General features: G+C 35.3%; 5 protein-coding genes across 6 annotated transcripts; 1 reads left to right on the top strand and 4 right to left on the bottom strand.

Annotated features, from left to right (window-relative positions):
- Positions 1-872: 872 nt before the first annotated feature.
- LOC18603121 (magnesium transporter MRS2-2-like) lies at positions 873-4,701 on the bottom strand. Its single transcript, XM_007034901.3, has 11 exons — positions 4,324-4,701; positions 4,205-4,234; positions 3,337-3,478; positions 3,068-3,189; positions 2,879-2,953; positions 2,076-2,300; positions 1,953-1,997; positions 1,670-1,714; positions 1,523-1,552; positions 1,230-1,349; positions 873-1,158 (listed from the first exon to the last, which is right to left on the bottom strand). The coding sequence occupies exons 1-11, from the start codon at positions 4,561-4,563 to the stop codon at positions 1,072-1,074; spliced, it is 1,161 nt and encodes a 386-aa protein (XP_007034963.3). The 5' UTR covers positions 4,564-4,701; the 3' UTR covers positions 873-1,071.
- A 2,084-nt stretch (positions 4,702-6,785) lies between these two features.
- LOC18603120 (Sec23/Sec24 protein transport family protein) lies at positions 6,786-10,244 on the bottom strand. Its single transcript, XM_007034898.3, has 2 exons — positions 9,338-10,244; positions 6,786-8,764 (listed from the first exon to the last, which is right to left on the bottom strand). Exons 1-2 carry the CDS (start codon positions 9,995-9,997, stop codon positions 7,106-7,108), a joined length of 2,319 nt encoding a protein of 772 aa, XP_007034960.3. The 5' UTR covers positions 9,998-10,244; the 3' UTR covers positions 6,786-7,105.
- A 922-nt stretch (positions 10,245-11,166) lies between these two features.
- On the top strand, positions 11,167-19,202 carry LOC18603118 (uncharacterized). 2 transcript variants are annotated; one of them, XM_018120124.2, is made up of 7 exons: positions 11,167-12,584; positions 12,770-12,891; positions 13,147-13,285; positions 13,392-13,450; positions 13,567-13,765; positions 14,352-14,463; positions 18,760-19,202. In XM_018120124.2, exons 1-6 carry the CDS (start codon positions 12,524-12,526, stop codon positions 14,453-14,455), a joined length of 684 nt encoding a protein of 227 aa, XP_017975613.1. In that variant the 5' UTR covers positions 11,167-12,523; the 3' UTR covers positions 14,456-14,463; positions 18,760-19,202. The 2 variants fall into 2 exon arrangements, with proteins under 2 accessions (XP_017975613.1, XP_017975612.1); XM_018120123.2 differs by having other exon boundaries at positions 11,170-12,584; positions 13,389-13,450.
- Positions 14,699-17,554, bottom strand: LOC18603119 (phospholipase A1-Igamma1, chloroplastic-like). Its single transcript, XM_007034897.3, has 2 exons — positions 16,150-17,554; positions 14,699-15,251 (listed from the first exon to the last, which is right to left on the bottom strand). Exons 1-2 carry the CDS (start codon positions 17,421-17,423, stop codon positions 15,023-15,025), a joined length of 1,503 nt encoding a protein of 500 aa, XP_007034959.3. The 5' UTR covers positions 17,424-17,554; the 3' UTR covers positions 14,699-15,022.
- Positions 19,203-20,631: 1,429 nt separating the features above from the next.
- On the bottom strand, positions 20,632-23,077 carry LOC18603117 (auxin-responsive protein IAA14-like). Its single transcript, XM_007034894.3, has 5 exons — positions 22,614-23,077; positions 22,159-22,388; positions 21,442-21,577; positions 21,116-21,177; positions 20,632-21,020 (listed from the first exon to the last, which is right to left on the bottom strand). Exons 1-5 carry the CDS (start codon positions 22,910-22,912, stop codon positions 20,983-20,985), a joined length of 765 nt encoding a protein of 254 aa, XP_007034956.3. The 5' UTR covers positions 22,913-23,077; the 3' UTR covers positions 20,632-20,982.
- Positions 23,078-27,696: the final 4,619 nt, after the last annotated feature.

The following is a 27,696-nucleotide window of genomic DNA, read 5'->3' as shown; positions in this document are numbered from 1 at the left end:
CCCCCTATCTCTCTCTCTCTCTCTTTTACTATAAAAAGATATAGCAATTTGAGATATAACGAAAATAAATATTAGGTCTCAAATAAATACTGGGTGATTACTGCTAAAGTTTGTCATTGAAGACTACTATTGTATTATATTCCATCGTAAATATATTTTTTTATTTTTTAAATCTAAATTATTATTTCGATAGCTGTCCAACTTCTAACGTTATACTCCTTCATAAATTTTAAAAAAGGTTTTTTATTCCAATTATAAAAGATGTAATTAAATTAAACCTCAAAAAGAATTTAATTTGTGTAATTGAATAAAACATCTCGACATATAAAACGTGTTCTTTTAAATAAAATAACTATTAACATAATATATACTATGTAATTAAATGTTTTATGTCATAATTATAATTTTTTTAACTTTTAAACATTATTATTATTTTATATATATATACACCTTAAAGCTCAAACTGTTTAATCCTTCTTTTTCTAGAGAAATTTGTGTACGTTTCTCGTGTTGTTTTGAGTTGAGCCATGCATCTTTCGTTGCAGGTATTACGGCGCACACTGTTATGAAACGCACAGCCGAGGCACGTTACGTGGAAGCTATGGATTGGTCATAAATTAAATAAGAAGAACCGACGTACACTGTTATCAAACGGCCTGCCATACAATGAAATGATTCGGGTAAAAAACTGTCTGCAGTAGCGAAAATTGATTGATGCTTAAAAAGTGAATAGTTCATAGCTTTGATATACATATATATATATATATATATATATATTTATATAATTGTTTGAATCTTTAAATTTGTTATTATTGGAAATTAAAAAGTAAAAATATAAACATAAAAGAGAAATAAATGGAATAAGAAGAAAATAAGGAGAAAAATATGGCATAGAACTATGTGTTTACCGTTTCTTTGCTTTTAAACAGTTTTCCCTGTGTTTTCTTTTTCAATAAAAGTAAAAAGATTACAAGCTTTTTTATGTTAATTTGCTCAATATCTTGATTGTGCAATAAGAGAATCTCCAGGGAGCTAACTTTCTTTCATGCACAGAATGGGATGTCGTGTACCTCAAGATCCAACCAGACCCTTGAACCGAGCGTAGGACATAATCAGTATGAACAAAACCGAACAAAGTATCCCAGTGACGATGAGCACCTGTCATGGAAAAACACAGATGAACATTCGATCACCATTCACCAGGCATAGAAATGAAACACTTTGCTTACCCATTTAAACATGTATCCATGGTCAGTATTCCAGGTATACGGTATGTTCATCCCAAATATTCCAGCCACCAGAGAACAGATGGATAAACAAACAGTTCCTGAGCTTAGAAAGAGCTCTAACTGCACAATCGAGTAAAGGTAAAACAAATTTTAGGATCACTTTCAATTGTTACATTGTCAAAGAGCAAAAAACAAAAAAAATCAGCACACGGGTTAGCTTTCTTCAATTTTTCAGAATGAAAAATGAGCAATTGATATCAATCTATTATGTAATAGAAAGAAGCATAGCGTACCTGGATTAGCTGATTACGGTGGTTGTCAAGCTGCAAAAAAGGAAGCAGAAGCTCCACTCAGCCAAAAAAAGTAAAAAAGAAAAAATCATAGTAGATGGCACAACAGATTCAATAGTAATTTTGAGTTTTCAAGCTTATGATGGCTACCTGAATATTGATGTAATCCTCTGTATCATCAATATATTCCCGCAGCTGCAGAATTTCAAATTAAGCAGCAATAAATTAGAAATGTGACTTCAGATCATGAATAACAGCTTTCTTGTATAAACTGAAAAAGTCCAAACTAATCTATTTATTTCTAATCATGGTCAAAAACTAAAATTCGATATGCAGACACAAGAAGCACAGTTTATCTAAATTATAAGAAGGAAGAAAGTAAGTAGTGAACAGCTCTTGGATCACTTAAAAATAAGGGAAAGGGGAAGAGCACCGTGGTTAATTTGTTCAATGTTCCATCAATTTGCATAAAGTACGCCTGCGAAACAGAATACTACCAACTTAGCATTTTGGATAGATAAATCATTAAACGTAAGAAGTAAATCATTGTTTTAACCTCCAGTAACATTTCAAGGTCCTCAACATCATTCTCATCTCCACGAACTGTTGCTATACTTGCTCTACTTGCTCTGGAAATCTTTGATCCTATAGTAGGAGAGGCAGGATACCAATTGGCAGCACCTGATCCACTAACAGGTGAAGCTCCAGCCAACTTTCTTGACAAATAAAGGTCAGCCATGTCGTCATCATCATCCAGTAGTTGTTCAAGCTCATCCCTCACCTACAAAAGGTGATGATCACAATATTATTCTTGCTACTTTATGGAAATGTTATAAGAAATTTTACATGTGTTGCCTCCATTACAATTTAGGCAAGTAAGTCTGAAATGTGCATGCAACTTAATGGATTATGGGATGACAGAACTAAAGACTTTCATGAAGATGTCATCAGTAAAATAGTGAACTCTGAAATGGACAATTATAGTTACCTAAATGCTCCATGTTTTACATATAATAGTTTCTTTGCCCTGATAATCTTTCTCAGAAATCAATCATTTTCACCAACCCATATGGAAAACAATAGATACCTCTCTCGCTTTCCCCTTCAGTAAAAAGCTAGCTATGTTAATAATAGCTAAACTCATCAATCCCCTACGAAAGATATTTTCCTTTGTCCATTTAATAACCAGCCTTTCTAGATGTGAAAATTTTGATTATGAATAGTTATAAATGTTGTCCTTTCCAATGAAATAATAGCTAAAAAGAAAAAGCATCAATGACTATACCACAAGATAATACTCCATATGATCAAAAAAGTTTCACATACACATATTAACAGGTATATAGTGCACATAATTACCTTTTGTACCCGAGCAGTCAATCTGGTCATTGCACTCTTCAATTTACGAACTCTATCCAAATTACGACTACTAATCTGCATACAGCACAATTTAAAAATGGTTATACAGTATCAGGCACGGAGGACAGATAGGCAGAGAAGTTCTTCAAATTTTGCAAAAGAGAAAAGTAAATGTGAAATATCAATTACCTGGGAGGTAAGCTCATCCAAAGCTGGATAAGCTGCACTCTCTAGTTCTAGTGTACGTGCAGCTAGAAAACTACATATGGATTCCAAAGCTACTTCCAGTGCTCGGAATTCAAATGGAGACTCTACATGGCACAGATGGTTCAGATGTTCAAGAAGCAAAATCAAAACATTATGATGTTATATTAAGGATGAAAATGCAGGGAATGCCAAATGAGTTCTCCGCAGTTTATCAACTTAGCTGCTTGATTTACTGGATCAATATGACATACCATCTTCGTCACCTGCTTCAACATCATTTTGGCCACCTGTATAGTCCTGACCTTGGCGGAAGGCATTCACTGGAGGCAAACGCCTCTGAAGTTCTTGAACAACAGGGACAACATATTCATCTGATGGATCTCGAAGCAATACCTATTTCAAAAGTAATACATATCAGTATCTATACAAAATCATAATCTAAACTACTCTTAAATTCCTTACCATTATCATAGAGCTTAATTGACCTGATCTAAATAGGAAACTCGTTCCATAAAGATCTGAAGAAGCACATATTGACTAGAGGAGTAGAATATAAGATTCAAAAGACATAGTACTCCGTACTTAAGAACTCAATTCTAGTTTCAGAAACCATAATAATTAAAGTTCTTTCCATTTCACGTATTCACTGCATCAGCAGTCTTTGGAGAATACGTCCTTCATCAACTTAGATTTCCCTCCTAAACCACTGCTTAATACAAGGAATCCTTCAACCCCAGAAAATCATTTAAAGTTTCACCTAAGAAAAGGCTGAATCACTTCTTTCATTTATAATCCCTTCAGCTGCAATCCTTTCACTATAAAACCAAATAAACAAACTCCACTCCACAGATTAAAAGACCAAAATCCAATAGCAGACAGTAGTCTACAATATACAATATATAAAATAGACAAATTATCTAGAAAACAAACAAAAAAGTTTTGTCAAAAGCTATTAATTCAAACAAGCCAATCAATCAAGCCACACTCACTCCATAGCATTATAGCTCCATCTCCTAATCCCAAATATCATCAAGAACTTAAAAATAAACGTTTTTAAATTAGAAAGGAAAAAAAAAACAAAACTCAATTGAATTGGGAAAAGGGAAAAAACTCACTAACCTCCTCAGAAGTAATAATTGCCTTGATATGCTGCAAATCCAAAAACCCAAAAAAAAACAATAAATAACAAAATGGGCTAAAAATTCAGAAAAACTTAAAAAAGTTGACAATTTTGAGACCTCCAAATTTAAGACAATAGCTCCATCACGACCGAGAATGGTAGAGGGGTAAGACAAGAGAGGGTCGAGGATACGCAAATCACGGGCATGAATGTTAACTCGATGCATGATGGCATATTTGTCGACCTCGAGCACGGTGGTCTCCCCCGTGCTGTCCAAAAGGACCCAACTTCGAGACGGCTGCACCTTCTTCTTCACCGTCACCACTGCCTGTGGGTCCGCCGGCACCACGTGCGCCATCTCTTACCATCACCCTCACATCCCCCGACCCAACCCCACGCAGAGAAAAAGGAAAAAATTCCCTTCAAAAATCTACCAAACAACAAAAAAAAACTTTTTCTTTCTCTCCCCAAGCTACTTTTAACGTAACCCCATTTTCAACAGAACTTTTAACAGTGGGTTTCTTTTTCCGTCCTTTTTGATGTCTAATCAGAGGCTTTTCGGGGTCAGTTTTTGTGGGTTTTGGATCAAGAATGAGGAAAGGCTGAGTTTGGGAATTTATTCCTTTTAGAATAACTCTAATAAAGTACTATATAACTGCGTAAACTATGCATGAGGTGGTTTTCCATCCTTAACGTGACATTAATTAAAATTATTTCTTTTTATTAAAAGGAATTAATAAAAATTAATTAAAAAATTCAATAAGGTTTATGATAATGACACAGCAATTTTTCAACAGAAATGGACCTTCGTTTCGTGACTCCAAGAGGCGGACCAAAATTCGAAAGTAGTCAATTTAATTGCAAATAATTTTATTCCAAAAATAAAATAATACTATTACATATTATATATATATATATATATATATATGCAAGAATGTTAAGAAATTTATATAATGCAATTTGCTATGTGACACTGGCAGTGTAATTAACAAAGTCTTGGATGAGAATTTTCCCAGCAATTTAACTTTTCATTTTCTTTAAATATGCGAATTAGGTTACAATAAAGAAACAGAATTATACTTGAAAAGAAAAAGTGAAAACCCTTAAAGACTTTTAATATATATATATATATATATATATATATATATATAAGACTAATAAAGTCAAGTTTAATGTTCCTTAAAGCCCTATGGCAAGTTGATGCTTTTTTATTTGCTTTTTTTAAGGATGCTTTTTTTTTTTATTTTTTAAATTAATCTAATGTCTAATTGATTGGGTATTGGATTATTTAAATTAGGTATAAGTTACATAATAAACCTTATAAAATACCGGCATTATTGGAGTGGTTTGTGATGTATGTATAGGTATAATGTATCTAATGCCAAAGACAAACGTAATCAAAGAAACAAAATAATTGAACATCCATACAATGTCTCCGTCTTCTTTTTTTTTTTTTTAATTTATGGTAGATTCATATTTTTAATTCAAAAAACGAATTTAAAAAAAAACTCAAAAAATACAAAAAAATATTTATAAATTCAAAGACTTATTCATTTCTCTTCAATATTAAAAATTCGTGATACCAACATTTGATTATTTAACAATTTTTATCTATGTATTAAAAAAAATCAAGAGTGAGGAATAAAAAGAAAAAAATGACTTTGTAAATTATTAATTGGGATTATAACTTATGAAGCAGAAAGTTTTTTTAAAAAAACAAAATTGAAAGAAGAGATATTCAAATTTGTTTTTTGGACAGAAAAATTATACACCTATCAATAAATTCAATGTTCAAAATGTAAAAAGTAATTTTTTGATTACCTACACCCAAAAAATAACTCTTATCTTTGTTTGCTTTTTCGAGCTTGATTAAGAAATGAAGTTGATTAATTGGTTGTCCAAGTTACTGTCAGGTGGTTACAAAGTCTTGCTTTTATTTCGGATGAAGGCGACAATTCATACGACTTTTTATTAACTAATTGTAATAATAAAAACAAATTTTGCCAGGCCACATGAGCTCTAACCTTGTAAAGCTGTGTGCTTTGTTTAACATTATTCCTCCGTTGACTCCTAACAGCGCATATGCATATAAATACGAAATTTCAATCGAATAAGAAAAGAAAACATCTTCCTGCGTTAATACATTTTACTTCAAGGATTCGAGAGAAAGACAAATTTAGTTAACCGTGGCGTTCAGATGGGGAGACGTGTCCATTGATCTCGGCTTGGAGCAAACCACTTGGGAGTTTTTTTTTTTTTATGTACGGGTTCCTAGAATAAGAGAAACAACCTGGAAGATGTCATTGTCCGTTAGCAAACGTCATCAAAATATTATGTATTTTATGAAAGCTCATTGCTCAGATTAGATCAGAGATGATGATTTATATAAAGAAATGAATCTTCTCGTGCTGTACTTCAGAACTCCAGAGTTATCGCTACCGCCAGTTAGCACCAGGAAATGTTCCTTTTGCCGCTGTGGGAGTTATGACCACTGCCAGTCTTGCCAGTTAGCACTAGTCCTTTTGCCACATTTAAACAGTTCTGTAAAGAGTAATGTCAAAATCTGGAGCAAACACGAGATTTGCAAAGTCGCAACAAAGCTCAATCATTCATCACTTTGCTCCTCTTCAATGCAATAGTTATAATAGAACAAGTGTGGGAGACGAGATGACAAAAAGATCAGAGACCAATGACAATTGTTTTAGCTCACTCAACTTGGAAAACCATACTAAAGCAATCTATGTAGCCCTAATTTCACAATTAGAAGGAAAAAATGGCGTGAAGATAATTAGGCAGCCTTACTCCTGAAAGCAATATACAACAATATGAAGGATGTATGTCTGATTCCCTATGAAGCATACCTCCTGAAGAAGAGATGCTATGTGTAGAGCTCCACATAATTAGCCCTGCACCGCAAGGGCCTGTAAGTGATCTATGAAAACTTGTAAGCTCAAATCATCTGTAAATATGATATCTGACCCATCCGTGTAAGTTGAATCCTGAGTAACAGAGGGGTTTAACTTGGCAAGAAGAAACCTTGCCTGACTGCTATGCTGGTCACATTTAACAAGCTTCGGAGGTGGAACTCGTCCAGCCACCAACTGCCCTGCATCAAGCTCTGGGGCTTCCAACAACTTACTCAGATTCCCATGGTTTGGGTCTTTATCATAACCAAGCTTTCTCCATTGAGCAATCTTGGATCCATAATGAATAACCACATAAAAGTAAGAGTCAAAGAGTAAAATAACATCTGGGGATATAGAGCGAATGTCTAAGAGGACCGGAACTGGAGGCCCATCAAATGAATACTGTAGAAGTGTGGGTTGGATCATGACAATTGAATCCATAACTCCTTCGCGATTCAGCATCAGCCGAAAGAATGCAGTTTCATCAGGGGTACTGTTAAAGACATCAAGAAATTGGGACCTTCTTAAATAGAACATGAATTGGGGGTAAAGAGAGAAGTTTGATGAAAGACGAAATGAAGAAGGATCTTCCTGTATATAGTCTCCAAATTTGGAAGCAAAATGGATAAGTGTATCATCCAGCCATCTGATAACATCTCTAGCATTACATGTCTCCGCTCGGTGGATGGCAAGTCTGGCCATAACTGAAGCTGCTGCTTCTTGATCAAACCCAGCAGGAATTTCTGGTGACTGCTTTGCAACCCATCTTCTTGCAGCAGTTGTCACCCTCTTCCGGATTCCCATGTTCCCATGTCTATATCGTGTTATGAACTGTATCAGAAATGCAGATCCAGCTTGAGGTTTATGCTCATCATTTATTTGGAAGAAGAAAGCAATACATGTTTTATTAGTAAGTGTACCCAACTTCCACATGTAAGTACCGCCATCCCCAATCTCATTGTCACTCACTAAATTATTCTTCTTCTTAAGAGAAACACAAGGTCCAAGGGCTCCACAGATTTTTACATCTTTAGTGGTCACTATCTCAATGGTTGCATCAAAATGCATCTTCAAATTTCCCTCTTCATCACGACTAAATATATGCCTCATGGATTTTCTGAATTGATCTGATTCGAAAGACTCCCCCAGAATCATGAATCCACCTGAACTCTCCACAGGTACTCTTAGTTCTGCTGCTCCAACTTGATCCAGAGAACAAGCAAATAAATCAAGAACAACAGATGAATCACATAGTCTCTGTGATAATCTCTTATAAAAGGTGCTAGACTTTCGATAGTATGGTGCCTGACCATTTATAAGATCCCTATGATTTCTAATAGCATTACCAAGATCTGAGTCTACAACAATCCCTGGGCCCAGAGTAGCAGGTCCAGATGTGAAGACCATGATCCTGGACCCCGTGTTCACCAAGCATCCTTCCAAAAGTCCTAGTGCAGTTGATATTGCCGCTCCAGTTGACCTTTGAGGCCGATAGCCTGGTGTCATCTGCGCAAAAGAATGGAGCTCCTCGATTGCAGACGTTATATTGAACTCACATTCAGATATGGGCAGTAGAAAACTCTGCTTCTGGATAACAGGGGTCTTTCCAAGTTGCTGTAGCTTTGTACCACCAAGTCCAAGAAACTTTTGTATCTGAGTGCACCAAAGGAAACAAAATCAGTTAATCACATTAAAACTAAAAATGTTCAACAAAAGCAGAGTGCTAGGAGGCTTGAGCAGCTCAGGCGGCAGCACCATTTTGACTTTCACTCATACCAGCAGCTCCTCCCTTAAAAATAATCTAACTAATTCAACAGTAACAACCACTCCCACATTTCAATTTAGCATCCAAATATCAATATGAGAAACTACAACGTCCCATCTTTCAACTTTATATCGAAAGAAATTTGGCCAAAACAAGAACTGTATTACCAAATGTTCTCCCCATTGCCAACAAAATACAATCACTACCAATAGATCCCAACTTTCAATTTAACATTCAAATAACAACACAATAAACTAAAATGTCCCATCATTCAACTCTACATCGGAAAAACACAGCTTTAGACCATAATAATTGCATTCAAAACAACCAAAGGATTCTCTAAATACACTAACAATATAGTACAATTCTTGATCACATTGCATAACAAACTATTCAGAAACAATTATCCAACAAAAAGAAAACGAAGTCTTCAGCGTCTCCTAGTTTCCAATTCTCATTACCTGCTCCGACGAAAGCTCCCGATCACCATGAAAGACGACAACCCTCGAACACTCCGAAAACCCAAGGTCATACACATTCACCATTGCATCAAACGTAACCAACGCAACCAGCGCGCTCTCCGGCAATTGTTCCACCACGCGCAACAACTCACTCTTAACCCCTCTCAACTCCTCTTCCTCCAAACACCCATCAACCACGAACACAAATGCCGGACCTCTAACACCCACCTCTCCGGCCAACGCCGTCATTTTCAGTGACGTCATTGACGATAACGAAGACGACGACAGCGATGACCCAATAGGATTACTAACGGAATTGACAGTTTTTGCGTATTCAACGGAGCTGTAATTTGGGAAGAGTTCGGCAGGGAGGTTGGATTCACGGAGTGAAGAAGAGTAAGTTCGCGGGAAAGGGTTTTTGAAGAAACAGAAAGGGCAAAACCAGATACGGGAGGTGTAATCAACGCGCGCGTATGGGTTCAAAACGGCGCCACACTTGGAACAAGTGAGAGGGTCGTAACGGAGGATCGGAAGCTCCGCGAATTCCGTTAACGGCGTGCACATGACGGCGAGTGGGATGGTTAAGTCGGGTTTCGTTGTCGGCCAAGAGTGCCACGGCCATCGTAGGCCTTCGATCGCCTCTAGTTCGTTAAAATCCATATCAGAAAATCTTTCGTGGGGTTTTTTATTTGTGGTTTTTTAGCTCGGTGGGCAGGGAATGGGGTTTGCTTGGTTGAAATGAAAGTGAGGGAAAACGGGGAAGAAAGTGAAAAACCCTGATCGGAGGAGTTGGGTTTTGGGATTTTTATGGATTTGATCGGAAGTTATCGTTGGCGGCCGGCCGATCATGTATTTTACTAGTATATTATTCATTTTTTGGGTATTGGCTTTGGCCTTAAGCAAGCTGTTTACCCGAACCTTTTTTATTTCATTCTTTATTTTCTTTACTATTTGTCTTTTTAACTATATTTCAGTTTCTATTTTGATGTAAAAAAATTGAAAAAACATTTTTTGGCACAAAAAAAAAAAAGAAAATTGTATTCTTATAGGAAGGGCATGTTGTAATTACAAATGAAAAAGGTTTATGCAAAGTGACACGTATATGTTATAATTAAAAATTATATAAAAAATCATATGATTAATGGAAATAAAAATAAATATATTCAATTAATGTTAATTATTAATATTTAAATGTGGTGAATGATTTTAAATATGCATTTATTTTATGTTATGTTACACATGTTGTATGCTTATACATAATTATATAAATAATGTATGATATAAATTATGATATTTTATTAGTAATTGAATCAAAATTTATCAAATAATTTCATTTAATATCAAATATTGAATGATAATTTAATTTTACGATTAAAATTATTATCATAAAATTTTTTTAAAAAATGATAACATGAATATTAATATTTTCTTTGATAACACTAATGTTAATATAAAAAATATGGTTAAAAAAAGAAAAAAAATTACTTCTTTCTTGTCAACTTCCAAACTCCAATTTATACCAAACAAGGGAGCAAAGAGAGAGAGAAAAAAAATTGTGAACATATGGTCCACGAAAACGGTCCAAGTTTCCATCCTTTTCCATTGTTTTCCTATCATCCAAACAAAAAGCAAAAGAAGTTTTTTTATCTATTTCCATATTCCTTCACCAAACTTTAACGTTTTCACTTCTTGTATGGTTTTTTAACCTTCGATTTCATTCACAGAGCGGCGGTAAACAAGGGGCAAATGTTTGGACTCTTTTTTTACGTAAGATTTTATAAAGAATGGAGCTTTAGATCTCATAGGCATCACGGAATTCACGCTCAAATCCTGCGCCATGGCCTCCCTCTCCAAAACAATCTCATCACCAAGCTGGTAGCCCTCAACTCCCCCGACCATGCTCACGTCATCTTCAACCGAATCCCTCCTCCAAATAACTTGTGTTGGAATTCAATAATCAAAGGCTTAATTTACCCAACATAGCTCTCCTAGAAGTTCCCTCCTTTTGTACCTCAAAATGGATAGAGAAGGCATTAAACTCAGTTATCTTAAGTACCCATTTCTTCTCCTGGCTTCTTCAGCCTCCGAGGCTTAGCTCAGACTTTGAAGGTGAACAAATCCATATAGCCATGTAAACAAACCGGGGTTTCAATTTCATGTCTTTGTAAATTAGTAATTGTTTGATTAATATGTACTTTGAAGGCTTGCTTTTGGAGTTTGCCCGGGATGTTTGGGATGACATGGAGGAGAAAGATTAGGTTACTTGGAATTGATCAATGATATCCGGATATGTATCATGGGAAGAGATTGATCGGAAAGGGAATTTCAAGGGTAAGTGCTAAAGTTTGATATCATTGCAGAGAATATTGCTAAATCAATCAAGGCAAGGCACATGGCAAAAAACAATTCGTTTGTCGAAGCTGTTGCTCGCCATGGTTACGAGCATTCCATGAGTTTGAAAATTTTGTGAAGAAAGATTGGTCCCAAAATCGAGCTACATGAGGATGGGATCAAAAGTCAAACAGTACAGTGCACATATTTGAACTTCAACCAAGCAACATATTGCTCATGGCAGAGACCAAAACTGCTGGTTTAATTTGATCTCTTAACATTTAAGCACCTGTTCAAAGGAAATGCTAGATGCAGTTTGGTCTGATAGTTCCACTTTACTGAAAATGGCAGTTGTTCGGGACATTCAATCCAAACATGTGGTCTCCAACAAACTTTTGGCAACCCCTTCAGGCTTTGCATAAATTAAAAAAATATATAATATACAAATCTTATAGCCTGGTAGCCTTTGAAATATGCTCTCGAAGTTAAGGACTTAAAGCAGCATGCAACTTTAATTTTTCATTTTCTTTTTATTTTGAGGATTTTCATGAAGTCGTGGTTAATGTATGAGGGAATTGGATTTACTTATCAGGCAGGCTCAACGAGAGCAATTCGATTTTCAATCCTTGTTGATACAAAAAATGCAAATTAAAAATATATATATATATGAGGGCTGCAGTTTCTGATGGGTCATACTCGAATTCCGACCAAGCCCAGTAGCCCAAATCTTGGAAGACTTCGGGGCCACTTTGATCACCTGTGGCAAGGCTGGTCTAATTGTGCCAGAAACTCTTCTTGCTCCGCGGTCGTTAATAGAGAACGCGCGCCGACTGGCTATCGAGTGACTGTCTCGAAATGTTTGGTATTTCTTATGGAGAGCTCTTCCTCTTGATTGGAGCCACTGCTGCTCTAGTAGGTAATTCTTCTCTCTCTCTCTCTCTCTATATATATATATATATGTGTGTGTGTGTGTGTGTGTGTGTGTATTGTGGGGTTAATTGGGATTCTGGGTTTTCAAGAAATACTCTCATTGTTGTTAAAAAGAAAGCTTTTTTTTTTAAGCCAAAAATTGAAATGGGTTTAGTGTTTTATCCATTGTAGGACCAAAGGATCTCCCAAAAATTGCAAGAACAGCTGGAAGGTTAGCAGGTCGAGCAATTGGGTATGTTCAATTAGCTCGTGGCCAATTCGATAATGTTATGCAACAATCTCAAGCTCGCCAGGTACTTCTTTTTCATTTAACAAAGTTAAAGAAACCAGACTTTACCAGATAAAATTTCTATTTTTATTGCTATTCTTGTTCTTCCTGCCAAGAAATTTCAAACTCCTTGAATGTCCATTGTAGGTAACATTTCTAGATTGTATAGTATGTAATATAGAAAGGGAAATGTGTATAGTGAACATAATCTGTGAAGGTAGTGGTAGCGACAAATTTAGGGTGGTTTCTGTTTCACCTTATGGTGGTCTGACGTGTTTAGGTTCACAAAGAGCTTCAAGATACAATGGCACAACTAGATGCAATTCGGTATGAAATACGGAGTTTATCTCTCATGAATCCTGGTCCTATGACTCGAAGACTGATGGATAGTCCTCCAGAGCCTGCTTCTGATAGTAATGGTAGTGATCTTGGTTTAAATTATATGTTAGCATTGCTACCTTGTTCTGCTTCATGTTACGTAACTTCCTCCCTGCCCTCTTCTTTTGTCTGTGTGTTTTTTAGCAGGTACAATTCCACCTGGGAAAGGTGAAGAAGAGAAGAATTCAGATGATGCTGTGAAGAAGGTTTTGAATCTAATCATTATTACTGATACCCTTTCTTCATGTTTTATTTGTTTTTTTTTATTCATAAAGCATGTCTCCTTTGCATCGTCTTGATTCCGCACATGCATCCTTCTCAGGATTATAATGTCAAATCTTTGGCTTCAACTAATTTGCATAGCCAAGCAACTGCCTATGCGAGATTGGCTGAATCTGAAGCTGTTAAAGCTGATTCAGCGAAGTGCAGTGTAGAAGAAGAAAATCTTAATTATGAATTTGGTGAACTCACTGTTCTTCCAGTTTCAGCTAAAGATGCTGGATTCCTTGCAGATCAAAAAGGTCATAAGATTTCTTATCAATTATTTACTAAATTTTATTTTTATTAATTATGTTTATTTGCACCTGCATTTGAAGGTTTCTAGATATTGTTTTTCTGTTTCTATGGATCATGTTCTTCTTTGAAGAAGTTTTGATTTTATGTGGTATAAGATCAGAGCTCTCTTCTAAATTTTCTTCTCTAGCATCGAAATTGTTGAAAGTACTGTGCTTTTATGTATGCATGTCCATTTTGGGGTTGTATGTATATGAATGTGTATGTTTTGATGAAAACATCAGGTTCCTGCATCATATTTTTATTGCAGAATAGGCAATGCAACTCCTACTATCTATTTAACTTATGATATTAACTTCCTGTCAATATAAAGAAGTCTTGATACAACCCTCCTTCTTCTATTTTCAATATGGACTCAGCTGTTGCCTAAACATAACAGATCTGAACTCTTTTCCAGGAAAGAATGTACATTTATCCCATGTAATGAAAATATTTGCATGTTCAATTGCTTTTGCAACCTTTTTCTATTTACTTCTTTTAAGAGTCATGTTAAATGAATGTGCTCATATAAGTAGCTGTTGATTGTGGTGACAGAAAGTGCAAAAGGATCAGACATTGTGTTGGAAGCAGTATTAGAGGCAGAGGTGGCACGGAATGCCAAAGATTTCTTTTCTCTTCCTCAAAATCAATTACAATAAATAAGAAGGTAGTGCTTTTTAGTCTTTGCTATCTTCTGAGCAGTATAATCATATATCTTTTCTCTGCCTCAAAATCAAAATGTGAAGTCCTGCTTGTTCATCCAAGCCAATTTGTAGCCTCTTAATAATCGCAAATTGCTTTAACTTCTTCTGTGCTCTGTCATATGCTTGGATTGCTTTATGATTTACTTCAAGAAGTTTTCTTAACTTTCTAGTTGAACTCTTTAATGTCTAGTTTCAATATTTGTAATCTATTCCCATACAAAACAGTGTATATAGTTGCTAACGATGTGACTTTATTGTTGAGCATTTTACATGCATTAGAACAGTAATCCTAAGGAAGAAATAGTTCGCAACAATCGACCTAATGGCTTTATTCAATAATTTCACTAAGCAACCAACTTACCTTCTAGTTTAGATATCCAACACTAGCAACTTGTGTTGTTATTGTATTGTTCAGTCTAACATCCAATATCTCCTATCAATTATAAGAGGGCAAGAGCTGTCATTGCTTCAATCAACAAGCTTTGCTGCCTTCTGAGTGAGTACTGTATTACTTCTCTCCAGTTATTCCCAATGTCTAGAAGTAGGGGCGTATTTCTTTAGATGATCCTCAAGATCTTGCCGTTCAAGCTGAATCCAATGACCCTTGTGGTTTTGAACAAGTCCTTTGTTCTCTCTTTGCCACCAGTTTGGAGGGACTAGGTAATGGTCCTTCAAGAAGTCAGTTGCCTTGTTCACCAATGCAATGTCCCTTCCATTGGCAAGAACAAACTTTCTTCCCTTCCCATGGTACCTTTTCATATTCAAAATAAAAGGCCAAAGAATTATTATAATTAAACCCAAAGCTTGCCCATTGTCTGCATGGTTTTTCAAATGGCATTATTATGAAGAATATAGCAATGTCCTAATCAGGATACACGAATTGCTGATACCATCCCACAGTTTGATGTATCAAGTGAACACATGAAACAGTTTAATATGTAAAGTCAACGATTTACCATGATGACAATTATTACTGTATGAATAGAATTTTCATATTCAATTAACTTTTATAAAAATGCAAAATCTTTAAAAAGTAGGATCATATCAATCTGTAGTACTGCAAGAATAAGAAAACGACTAAGTATTTAGTTATTTGCTGTTAATAATTTCTTTGTAATAATTACTACAAAATCCTATTCTAGCAAGTACAGCATTTAGGTTGATAAATTCTAAATTTTTAAAGGCACTTCATGAAAAGCATGCACTGCATAAATAAATGAATGATATTTTGCATCCTTTTTGAGGGAAAAATGATGATAATGTCGAAATTCAGGGTTGAGTGGTAGTGACCTATTGTGAATAACATATGGGTGGTGAAAATTGACAAGGGAAAGAAAGAAACAGAAGCAGACATGATATAAAAGAATTTGGACATAACATGCAGTAAAACCTACTTTGGTTCAATGGTTCTGTCAAGGTAGGTGACTGTTGAATATTGTGAATTCTAGACACCATCTTCCTATTTGTACCTTTAAATTCTTATTAGGTCTTAATCCATGGATGCAAATATGAGAAGAACAATTTTGCTTTCTTTTTGTTGAATTCTCTTGGAATTAAGACTGCTTTATAATTCCACAATTCTGTTAGACCTCATGATTAAGTAAAACTTCATCTTTGGTTATACAACCCAAAAACAAGAATATACTTACCCGTCAATTAAATGAAGGTGTGCTTCCAAGTTATGGAAGCATGCTAGATCATTTGTCTCTTTCAAGAAGGGGGAGTCTTTGTGGTTCAAAGCAAGTTCCACTCCAACATGTGAATACCACCATGAAAACCTTTCTGCTAGCTTTTGTAGTGTGGATGGTACACGTTCATTGAAAAATATCCCAGGTGCCAAAGGCACCTGGTCATGAACGTTCCTCACTCTCAGCACCTTCACTCCAAGCTTATCAATTCGCTCCTTAAACCTGATATTCCCAACTCGTGGCCCTGAGAATGAGAAAACGCATATAGGGGCTGCCTGCCCATCATCCATGATTTCTACTCCTGTCTCTGCTATATCATAAGCATTTAATATTGCTAGTGCGCTCCCTAGACTGTGACCTGTGATTGTTATGCTCAATTTCTCACCTTTGTGCTGCTGCATTAGTCTCTTGACCTCTGTTAGAACTTGCTCTCTTGCTGAGTACTTGCTAAATGGGCAATTTCTATTCCTGTCTGTGTACAAATGAAGAAATCCAGTCTCAACTTCGACTCTTGGATCAGGGCATGGGATCATGCGTACTTTAATTGGCCTTAGAAAGTACATAAAATCAGCTAGCCATTCCAGTCTTGTTACTGTGCCTCGCCAGGCAATTGTTATGTCCCTCCTTCCTAGATGTGCTGATGTTTCGTCATTTGACACTGCAACAAAACCAATCCAATTTGCTGCTTGACTCCATTTCTCAGACCTTAATGATCTTTTGAAGAAGCTGGGGAAGTTGATATTGCATGTGGCATGGAGGTAGCAGGTCACTTCATATCCATGTTGTGTCAAGCCAAGAGACTGGAAAAACTTGCCAGGACTAAATTTACAACTGCCACAATAGATGGAGAATGGATCAAAATCAAATGCATCATAACAAGCTTGAGCCATTTCTCCATAGCGAGTAAGCTCAGATCGTAGGAGGGGATGAAAGGGATCAAGCATACCAACCCAATCATCCTCACCATGTAACTTTCTCCAAGTGTCTGCTAATTTTATCTCAGGCTCTTCTGCTGTCTTAATTTCTTGAAGTTCTTTTACTCTCTCTGTTCCAATTTCTGAGAGAAGAGGCTGAGACTCATTTCCAGCTGACGCACTATTATTTATTTGGTTTATTTTCATGCTTCCTCTTCTTGATTGGCCTACGAATAGACTTGGAACATGATGTCTGTGTAGGAAGGTATTGTGCTCATGTCCATTTAAGAGCAATACCATCTTAAGTATAGGAACGGCCATTGATTAATTCTTCATAAACTGCTCAGGCTGGTAAAAGGGATAATCAAAAGGGGTGAGGCTGAGTATTGGTTAGGAAGATGATAATGTGGTGTTTAATGTGCTCTATATAATGTCCTTAGAGATGATTGGATGAAGGATTCAAACAAATTGTTATCTGACCTCTATTTTTGGCTTGTCCTTAGAGGTGATTGGATGAAGGATTCAAACAAGGATTGTTATCTGACCTCTATTTTTAATTTATGTATCAAGGACTTCTGAGGTAGTTCTGTAGTATCAAGGACTTCTGAGGTAGTTCTGTAGATAAGATTTAACTACTCCGATGGACTAATATGTAATGTAAACAATTTTTATAGTAGTAATGGTCATTGTCTAGGTCACTTTTTCAGGTTCCTTGTTTATATCTAAGTTCCAACAAATGGAAAAAAACAAAAGTGCTAACTGTTTATCTGGTCAATCAGGGTTAGGTCTTGCACGTGTCATTGTCTAGGTCACTCTTTCAGGTTCCTTGTTTATATCTAAGTTCCAACAACCAAAAGTGTTAAACCGTTTATCTGGTCAATAAGGGTTTGGTCTTGCACATAACATTAGAGGGAAATAATATGAGAAAGAGAAAGACTTGTTCAACAAGTCAAAGAGAAAGACTTGTTCAACAAGTCAATATTGGAATTTTTAAGAGTGAGTTTTTTATTTGAGTTCAGTAGGGGATTACATATGAGTTTCATTGACCTGGCTTCAAATTATTTTCATTGAGCTAGTTGCTAGAAACAACATATAACTTTCTCTCTCTCTCTCTTTTTTTTTTTTTTTCTGTGAGCTTCTGGTGGCAGCTTTCTTAAAGTATTTTGAAATGATAATGTCTCTAACATGTTCACATCACAATTACCTGTCTCTCTCATGTTTACTTCCACCTGCATGTTAGTTAAGTATAAGAAAATAAAGCCAGCCTATTAATTTGTTGTAAGTCAACTGACTAACACTGAAACAGGAAGTTTTCCTCTCTGCAACCTGTGGCAGGAATGTAAGTTGTAGTAACCATCGGAAGTTTGAGAACATTAGGAAAAACAACTATGGAATTTGATAAAGAAAACTAGTTTAGAGAAGGATGGATCTTTCTTCTCCCCCTCGGAAACTTATTTTACTTTCAATGAAAAGGCATTTGAGGCACGAGGGATGGACACCTAATTAAATCTGCCTCGAAAACTGTTTCCTTTTCTTTCAGTGAAAGAGCATCCAAGGAATAAAACAGCTATTTTAGACTGCTATATTTTGTTCATTGATGTATGTTTGTAATATCAAGTTTCTTAGATGTTAAAGTCTATTGCTTTGCCGCTTTCAGTTAGGCTGAATGTGCAAGACTTGGCGAATCCTCATATGCATGGTTATATATGTTCGGAAGTTTTAACACATGCTCCAGGGGATGAAGATCTCAAATTTGGGCTACTTGATCAGTTTTGTGTTGAGGGTTGACTTTTTCTCATTTTGTAAGTTCTCCTATAATGCCTTCTCTTTCATTAGGAAATGACCAAGTGTATTTATAAAATTACAAATTATTGAAGTTCTCATCATATGACCTCAGTTTCCTAATACTATAAATGTGACCAATGTTATTCACTTATACTTATAATGGAAGACATTCAAATTGTTGATTATTGACATCATGGGGGGAAGGTGGATAGAAACAGCAGAGCATTTGGAAACAAGCAATGATGTCTATATATTATACAATTTGTCTTGCAAGTTCCTATCTTTGAACAAAAGAAAGTTTATCTATTGTTGTAAGTGTTTCCTTTTTCCTCCTCTCATGGGCTTTGATAATAGAAATAACTAGTCAGAGTCTGGTCCACAGGGTTTCCTGTCTAATTTGGGCTCTATCTGTGAGCTTGGGATGATGGGCCTGCGGTTCAAGCAAACAATTCTTTACTGGGTTTTAGATGAACGAGTCAGAACTTTTGTAAGCACTTTTCCACACCTTGGCTTTGGATGGTTCAATCTTTTTACTTGGATGCTTTTAGCAATTGATATAAGAAAGAATTAGCTTCCAGGTTTGATCCTTTCCTTTGTCATTTATTTTAAACAAAATTATAAGAAGTAAAAACTTGAGAAATATTTATCCAATTTTGTGTTTTGCCACTTGAGCTTAGTTCAAGTGATTAAGATGATGGGGTGAGACTTGAGTAAAAATTCCAGATTCGAGTCGTAATATTCTCTTTGATCAACACGATGATATATGAATTCTCCAATCCGATGAAGATATTCATTTAATCCCCTCTCTTACTGCAAATCCTTTTGTACCTGTTTGAAGCTTTCAATTTCCAAAAAAGGTTACACTTAAATCTGAAAAGAGGAGTTTAAGTTAATGAGATGAGAATAAATTATCGTGTTATGTAACTTAAAATCTAATGAAATTGTGATGTGTCTATCAATATATAATCCTTGAAACAAGTATATATGTAGATTAACCACAGACTCTTTGCTTTGACAATGAACTTACGTATATTACTATTAAGTAATGAGCAGTATTAAAGAAAGGTTTTTGGTGCCTTCCATAATGATTTGGTTGTGTATAAGGTGACATCAAATTTCACAAATTATATATTTCTATCAGAGATATTGAACATGAGATTGCCATTATGCCAGATCCAAGAAAAACCCTTTTATATATATATATAACAAACAATATTAGAGAGAGAGAGAGAAGGAACAGCATTATAGAAATAACCTAAATAATGTTAGTGATCCCAGAAAAATTAAATTGATATGTTTATAAAATATACAAAAAAAAAAAAAAAAGACAACAGGCAGAGGCAAGTGCTGCTACAAACCACCGTCTCTACTTTTATAAAATTCAGCCACATTCAGCCAGCAGCCTTACATTCACCAGTCAAGTTGTTATGTTTTTGATTATCTCCCCCACACTTCTCCCCCTCCCAAAATTTAAAAAAAAAAAAAAAAAAAACACTGATAACCAGTAAACAGCATAAACTAATGGTCATGAATGAATGCCCCCCATCAGCCTGCACATGGCCTTGTTCCCCCCTTCCCTCATGGGGGTCCTGAAATTCTAACAAATTTCAAGGTACTCCATTATACACTAGAATATATATATATATATAAAACAATAGTAATATAACAATGCAAATAATTAAATTAATAAATGAAGAATATGGAATTACATGATATGAAGAATCTTTTTGATTGGAGGTAGAGGGAAAGAAAAAGGTATTAGCATTAAAACTGGGGGGAAAGGAATAAAACACATACACAACAACTATGACAGCAAGGACGACCAGACAATAGCAAAAACAGGTGATTATTAAACAAGCCCCATTAGCAATAAACAAGCCAGACAATAGGGTTAAGTTTATTGCTTCTTGTCCATTACAAATGTCCCAGATCTTTTTGCATATCTATATACCAAATATCAAATAAAAATACAGACACATCCAAAGGTGCAGCCAGCTAGCCTTGCTCTGTTCCAGGATCTTGTTGCAGCAATCCAGGCTTTAGGGATACAGAACTTGGAAAGAACCAGCAGCTGGCCAAACGCTAGGTGTATGGTTTAGGCTCTGCTCTTGCATTTCTCCATTGCTCTTGGAGCTGAAATTTTTAACAAAAACTAGCCTTTGTTAGTGATCATAAAGTTAAATCCAGCTAAAGTAAATAAGTGAGTGAGTGAATGAAGAAACATATACCAAGCCCAATTGCTTCTGATCCTTTCATTATGCGCAAGCGCTTGCATGAGTCAACAAACATCCTGTGAGAAAAAATTAAGCAAGGATTAGCTGTGCAAAATTTCACCTCATTACAATATTTAGTTAAGGGTTAAACTGATAGATGTAGCAGCTTTCTATGTCCCAGCGCCTGGCCTAGCCCGCCTTTTCTCTTGCTGCTAAACGATGTAGATATAGAGGCATTTAATGAAGACTATCACACTTATGCAAAGTTCCTTGTTTGATTGATTATAATTTTGAAGCTTTGGGCTTGTTATTTTGTTCATGGGACTGAATCTAGAACTTACTCCCATGGGACATCCCCCACGAGCATCCAGTCACCATCCTTATCTTCATAGGTTGGCACATAATCGGAACTGTTGAGAAGATCCATCAACTTGCTCTCATTCATGAAGTCTATCATTCCTTGAGCTCCATAGTTACCTTCAACACAAAAAACAGCCATGTCAAAATTTAGTTTTTAATTTGTCAGAGAAGAAGAAAAAACAATACCATGAAATTATGCAGATGCCAAGCTAGACATGCAACCTAAATTCTAGCCTCTTACACTGACAACTCTAAAAGTTGTATCATTATTCAACCTTGAGGATACTGCTTTCGTGCGTTCTTTACAGTTTGGTTTCAGCATATAAATCGGAGCTTGTCCTCATTACTACAAAAAGATAACAGTAACCGGGCAGCTTTTCTCTCCTTCTGTAGCCTAAAAATACACTCTTTTTTGGCATGTAATATTATCTAATGAAACATCTTTTCTCAAAGTCAAAACCTACCTTTTATTTTTCCTTTATGAAGAAATTTAAAATCCTGAAAAGTCCTTTTTGAAGGCAATAAATATTACAGGCATATATTTTTTCTAGCTTGTCATTTCAAGCAGTAGGGATATGTTTTGGGGGGTTATGGACATGATCACATGGATGATGGATCTATTCAAAGTAAAAATGGTACTTGTTAGCATTATTTTCTTTTTTCTGTCTAACTGCCATAATTGTATGGAGTATACTTACCCATAGTGAAGGAACTGAACATCTTAGCCAAGGCATCAGATAACTCTTGGTAGCTCTTGTACATCTTCAAATCTACCTTTCGCAGATATGGGGCACCATCCATGGAAACCTTCACAAACGCTGCACCACCACTGCTAGCTTTCTTATCACTTTCCTCACAGCTGTTTTTCTGGTTAGCCATAATGTTCTTCCTGTAAGATCGAACTGGCGGCCAACCCACAACTTGTGCCCTGAAAATCCAACCCCAAATGTTATTATATATATTACTCTTTAAAAACAACAAAGAATTACTAAATCAAGAAAGAACCCTAATATCCTTTGTAGAAAAGGAACAGATATAATACTTTAATATAGTATGGGAAGTTTGACATAGATAACTGAGCAAAAAAAGTTTGATAGAGATATCAGAAAGCATAAAGAGATAAAAAAATGGTGGGTTCTTTTATTTGACTTACTTGGCTGGTGGTTTTGCAGGATCTTTGGTGCAAGCAGGGAGGAGAGTTTTTTCTTTTGAACCATTCTCTATGTTCTTGTTCAGATCCATGCCAGTTTCCTTAGACTGAAGATTCAGCTTCAAATCAACAGTCTCAGAGAAGCCTCTTTTCCCAGTAGTCTTTGGAGTTTCCACTTCATTTCCGCCACCACCTCCTCCACCTCCACCTCCACCAGGCAATCCAAGACACAGCTCAGTCTCTTTGAAGTTCAAATCACGCTCAGCACCAAGCATGTTGGCCATTTTGCGACTAACTTCCATGGAAAAAATAATCTCTTGACCTTTTCTTATTCCTTTCTTTTGCTCCTATCTCTCTCTCTCTCTCTCTCTCTCTCTTGTGTTTTCTTGATATATAGCTTTTGCCTCTGCTTCTTCTGTCTGGTTTCTTTCGCTATTATGTTTGCTAACAAAGAAAGAGAGAGAATCCTCAATAATATAACTGTGGGGTGTTCCTTGTATGGCTGCATGTGTACGTCACATCAGCTTCATGATCTATGGTTTGTCAACACGTGGAGGGAGATGGGACGTCCATCTTGAACCAAGAACTTCAACCGACTTTGATTGCACAGTGTACGTGATTCGATTCTTGGGTTGGGCAGGTCGTCTCCACAGTTGCTCGTTTGGTCAACTATACATCACATGCAAAGCACTTGGATTGAAGGGAGTCGGGAGATGGTAAAAGAGATTTAACATGGTGAAAAAATAATCTAGCCGTTTGGTGGACCTAATAATCAGTTAGCCTTTCTTTAGAATCATTACATGAAAGATTATGCCTATTAGGTTACTTTCTTGCAAAAGATTGGAAACTTCAATGAATCAATGGGATATCATTTCTCTAGGACAATTTTGTCCTTAAACTTGACTATATATATTATACTATTAAACTTGATTATTAACACTTTCGAACATTTAATTCAATAATAAATACATATAAGTATATTTATTTTTTACTTAAAAAGTTTAGTTTAAAATCCTTCTTCCCTCCACTTTTATTCTATAAACTAATACTTAATACTTATATGATTGAAAATGGTTCAAAGAAAAACATTGGATTAGTTTGAATAGCAATTAATGTAAAAAAATTACTATAATTTATTATTAAGTTAAAAATTTGGGATGCTGACGCGCCAATATTTAACATCAAAGTAAGGCAAATAACACATTAACTAGTCACGCTTTTAAATAAAACTCACTTAATAAAATTATGGAAACCTACAACCTTGATCACTAATCATAGAGTTTGAAGAGTTTTCTATTATTTTACATTTAATATACCCTAGGTCCAAGTTAAATTTTTGAACATCAATCATTACTTAATCTTTCTTTTTGCAGAGAAAGAAAAAAATTGATCATCATTCTCACATTAATTTTTGAAACCCATTATCAAATTGAAAACTATCATCTTGTGGGCATAATGAGAAGTCACAAAAGGTTAACTAATCACATGCATGTGGAAGGTTTTTCTTTTTCTTTTTGAGGTATTGCCAATTTGCATCTTCCATTCCAATTAATGGTATCAGATGGGTGTTTAGAAGAAGCATATGATTATGCACGACCCAATCTTATACTATATTGCCTAAATTAAATAAAAAAATGGTGATTATTTTATAGTAAAGATACTTCTAAGAACCTTCCAATTATGCACATTCTCACATGAACCAATAATTCATCCCATGCAACACCCAGTTTTATTAAATATATCAATCTGATAAAGCGGCAGTATGTCTTCACTGCACAAATAAAATTGTTTTTCTCCCAATTTTAACTTTGTTTTTTTTTTGTTTTTGCCCTTCTTCTTCTCTTTTACTACTTGACAAATCTCTTAAAAGGGTTGAATTATTGACTTAGAACAACTGAAAAGGAGGAAAAGAAAAAAAGAAAGTTTGGATCAGCTGCAGCTAGAAGACAACTTTCTTGAATTGACACTTGCCCACCCCCTGGGGATTAATTATTTTTTTAAATATAATTACATCCTCAATTTGGGTCTTCTCTGTCTAGGACAGCATACTTTCCACTGGAAATTTTCAGGTAAAGTTCATCGAGTTGTTTTATTTAAATCATTGAGGTTATGTCATGAAATAAAAATAATTACCTTTGAAATTCTTACATTAAACATTAAGAAACCCAAAGAACCATTGCCTCATTCCATCACCCTTTTGTATTAAAAACAATTACATGTTGTCTAATGTTTGTTTGGAAATAAATCACCAATTTTTCCATACAAAGCTTAATTTCGCTCTAAGTTTTTTCCCTTCTGAGGTTGTCTGTACTAAAACAGGTACTATCTCAAAACAACAGCTACCGCTGGGGTTACTACCAGTACAAAATGATAAGCAATGGAGAGTAGTTTTGGAGACTAATAATAATTTTTTTTCTTTTGTTTTGGTCAAATTAAGCCATGAAAAAATGGGTGGCATTGGCATGAGCCATATTGTGTTACCTATTTCCCCAGTAGGACACATAAACGTACGTACCAATAGCAAGCTATCAACATCACTCATTCTAAAGCCCTTCGAGGCCATGGTTGTGACTTAGAGACAGGTCACATCCCTAGGAGAAGGAAACATCCCTAACCCAAGCTGTGCCCTTGCCTTGTCAACGTCCCCAACCCCATTTTGGATTGTTTCTTTCTAACCTACCTCTATGATATTAGGTATAATTATCCCCGCCCATGACTCTTAGCCATTCCCATCCACATCTTCTTTTAACATTACCCAATTAATTCAACCCTTTCAAGGAAAGGGAAAAAAAAAAGAGAATACCCTTTTCATCTTTTGGACTTGGTAGAGTCAAAATCATATAAGAATACAAAGAAACCTCTCTATACTTTCTACAGGAAAAGGAAAAGGAAGCCCCCCACTTTGGATAACTCTTATTTTTTTTTTTTTTTAACAATGTAAAGAACTAAGCTTTTTAGAGGATTTTGCGGTGTGGTCCAGATATAAAACTAGGATAGAGTCAAGATATCGTGTCAATATAGATTGTCCTGTGGTTGTTTTATTGCCACAAAATGCCTTGGAAGACCTCAAATAGTACAAGATCAATATTGTTTTTGCTCCCAAAGTAAACAAAGTGATTTTCACGATCTCCCTTGAACTTTGGACGACTTTGGATGCCTTGGCCTCTTCATCACGATGTTACCATAAGCTTGTCCTATTTATATCACTCCCTCTCTCTCTTTCTTTGCTTCTTTCTATGCCCTCATATAGGGATGCATGCCTAGATATTTTTTAAAAAATCTTAGAACCTGTCAATGGCATGCTTCATTTGTCACAGAAACTATGTGGATGATTGTTCAAACATTTTCTAAAGTACTATATATATATATATAGTGAAAATCGGCCAAATTTCTTTTACTATGAACATAAGTAAGCTAATCACCAAGTTAAGTTCATACTTAATTACTTACTTAATCAAAGGATGAATTAAATAAATCGCTAGAATAGAGGTGCTACATTATATTACATCGTTTATTGCATAGTTCAATATCTTTCACTGAATTAATTAAAGTTTAAAACAACATAAAAATCTTTATTAAAAAATGTTAATTTTGATTAGTTAACAGGTAATTATTGTTCATTGACAGTATATGAAATTTAACATTAACAATACTTAGGATAGAACATAAACTTATGATCTGTATATGGAAAATTAATGTACATATGACTGTAAGAGATGTAACCCTAGAAATGATAAGTAATTTGAACAAATGTGTCGGTTTAAAACTTTTGCTAGATTATGACAATTCATGTGGTCACAAGCATATCTTTTCCTCTCATTTAATTTGTATGTCTATGTATGTTATAATGTCACACAAGTTTACTCATACTTATTCGGTTCACTGTGGACATTTTCAAACTCTTGAGAGCATTTTCAAAGTTGCTGTCTGGCTGTATGCCCTGGTGGATCAAATGGATTAAATCTGAAACTGATACTCTTTATTAGCAGAGCAGACAAGTCACATTAAGTGACAGTCCACAAGTTAATTAACATATTAATTATGAGCACTAATCTAGTTTATTAGGATTGGTCCTACAAACGCAATATATGAGAATCTCCTCGCAATAATATTATTCCAAATGTTGGTGGAACCTGGGACAGTGCTCGCCATGGTGGGGGCTGACCCAAGCCACTCTTTGCTTGGAATGTCTAAGCTAAAGAAATATGGCCTTACCCCTCACCAGGCTGCCCTTTGATTCATTATTTCTCTCCTAACGCGGTTTTTGCACTAACCTATCATTAACCCTTTTCTAATCCGTATCTGCATATGAAAGATAGTTTTTGCTCTTGCTTTTTTTTTTTTTTTGGTTCAGCAGCTTCATGTCATCGATGACAAAAGGTTCGTAATCAGGGATTGATTACAGAAGATATACGTTTCTCCTATTTACTTAATGTTTAACTGAAACCAAAGAGGATACCGAATCAGTTTAGTGGCTGACAGAGGGATCACCAAGCTTTTTAAAAGGAGATTAGATGAATCAAGTTCTTTGTTACTTATACTGGAAAGGATCAAAGTTTAGTCGTTGTTTATTTCTTTTAGTTTTATCTTATTCTTCTTTACAGTTGCTGGTACCATAATCATTAGTTTAAGTAGTGGGTGAGGGTAACTGTTCTGTAATATTGACTGGGGATGTGGTGTTTTTGACCTGCTTGGTCTCCCTTGAGGACTAAACGTGTAATTATTATTAGTATTTCTCTTTTCCATTTTACTGAAGAATATCTGACTTGTGATGATCTTTATGTCCTGCCAAGAGTTATAAGCCAGTATTTCAGGATTTATTTATGAAAAGAACTGCTTGTAAATGGATAAATGAAGGCATGTGCATAAGAGAAGTATAGAAGAATACAAAACAGTACCTGTCAAGCATTTACTAGCGGGCCTATAGGCTACGACTAGATATATAAGCAAAAGGTGAGCAAATGGATGGATTAGGTGATTTGATTCATCATATTTAAAGATCAAATAGATTAATTATTTTTAAAAAATCGATCAAATATAATGAAAAATCAAAACGATTAAATATAAAATTGGTTTGGTTAATTCG

This window comes from Theobroma cacao, chromosome 4, assembly GCF_053813885.1.
Source record: "Theobroma cacao isolate CCN51 chromosome 4, ASM5381388v1, whole genome shotgun sequence".
Lineage (NCBI taxonomy): Eukaryota > Viridiplantae > Streptophyta > Magnoliopsida > Malvales > Malvaceae > Theobroma > Theobroma cacao.
The sequence above is the reverse complement of the archived record's forward strand: the minus strand, read 5'-3'. Positions and strand labels throughout refer to the sequence as shown.

What these genes read in the sequence shown, in the direction of transcription:
- LOC18603121 (XM_007034901.3), bottom strand. Translation starts at nt 4,563, where the DNA reads ATGGCGCACGTGGTGCCGGCGGACCCACAGGCAGTGGTGACGGTGAAG. An exon ending in TGGATGAGCTTACCTCCCAG is followed by an intron (nt 2,954 to 3,067) that starts GTAATTGATATT and finishes TGCTGTATGCAG; the next exon opens with ATTAGTAGTCGTAATTTGGA. An exon ending in ACCTTGAAATGTTACTGGAG is followed by an intron (nt 1,998 to 2,075) that starts GTTAAAACAATG and finishes TCTGTTTCGCAG; the next exon opens with GCGTACTTTATGCAAATTGA.
- LOC18603120 (XM_007034898.3), bottom strand. Translation starts at nt 9,997, where the DNA reads ATGGATTTTAACGAACTAGAGGCGATCGAAGGCCTACGATGGCCGTGG. An exon ending in GGGAGCTTTCGTCGGAGCAG is followed by an intron (nt 8,765 to 9,337) that starts GTAATGAGAATT and finishes TGGTGCACTCAG; the next exon opens with ATACAAAAGTTTCTTGGACT.
- LOC18603118 (XM_018120123.2), top strand. Translation starts at nt 12,524, where the DNA reads ATGTTTGGTATTTCTTATGGAGAGCTCTTCCTCTTGATTGGAGCCACT. An exon ending in AGCCACTGCTGCTCTAGTAG is followed by an intron (nt 12,585 to 12,769) that starts GTAATTCTTCTC and finishes TATCCATTGTAG; the next exon opens with GACCAAAGGATCTCCCAAAA. An exon ending in CAGATGATGCTGTGAAGAAG is followed by an intron (nt 13,451 to 13,566) that starts GTTTTGAATCTA and finishes CATCCTTCTCAG; the next exon opens with GATTATAATGTCAAATCTTT.
- LOC18603119 (XM_007034897.3), bottom strand. Translation starts at nt 17,423, where the DNA reads ATGGCCGTTCCTATACTTAAGATGGTATTGCTCTTAAATGGACATGAG. An exon ending in CACCTTCATTTAATTGACGG is followed by an intron (nt 15,252 to 16,149) that starts GTAAGTATATTC and finishes GAATATGAAAAG; the next exon opens with GTACCATGGGAAGGGAAGAA.
- LOC18603117 (XM_007034894.3), bottom strand. Translation starts at nt 22,912, where the DNA reads ATGGAAGTTAGTCGCAAAATGGCCAACATGCTTGGTGCTGAGCGTGAT. An exon ending in GTTCAGTTCCTTCACTATGG is followed by an intron (nt 21,578 to 22,158) that starts GTAAGTATACTC and finishes TTTGTGTTGAAG; the next exon opens with GTAACTATGGAGCTCAAGGA. An exon ending in ATCAGAAGCAATTGGGCTTG is followed by an intron (nt 21,021 to 21,115) that starts GTATATGTTTCT and finishes TAAAAATTTCAG; the next exon opens with CTCCAAGAGCAATGGAGAAA.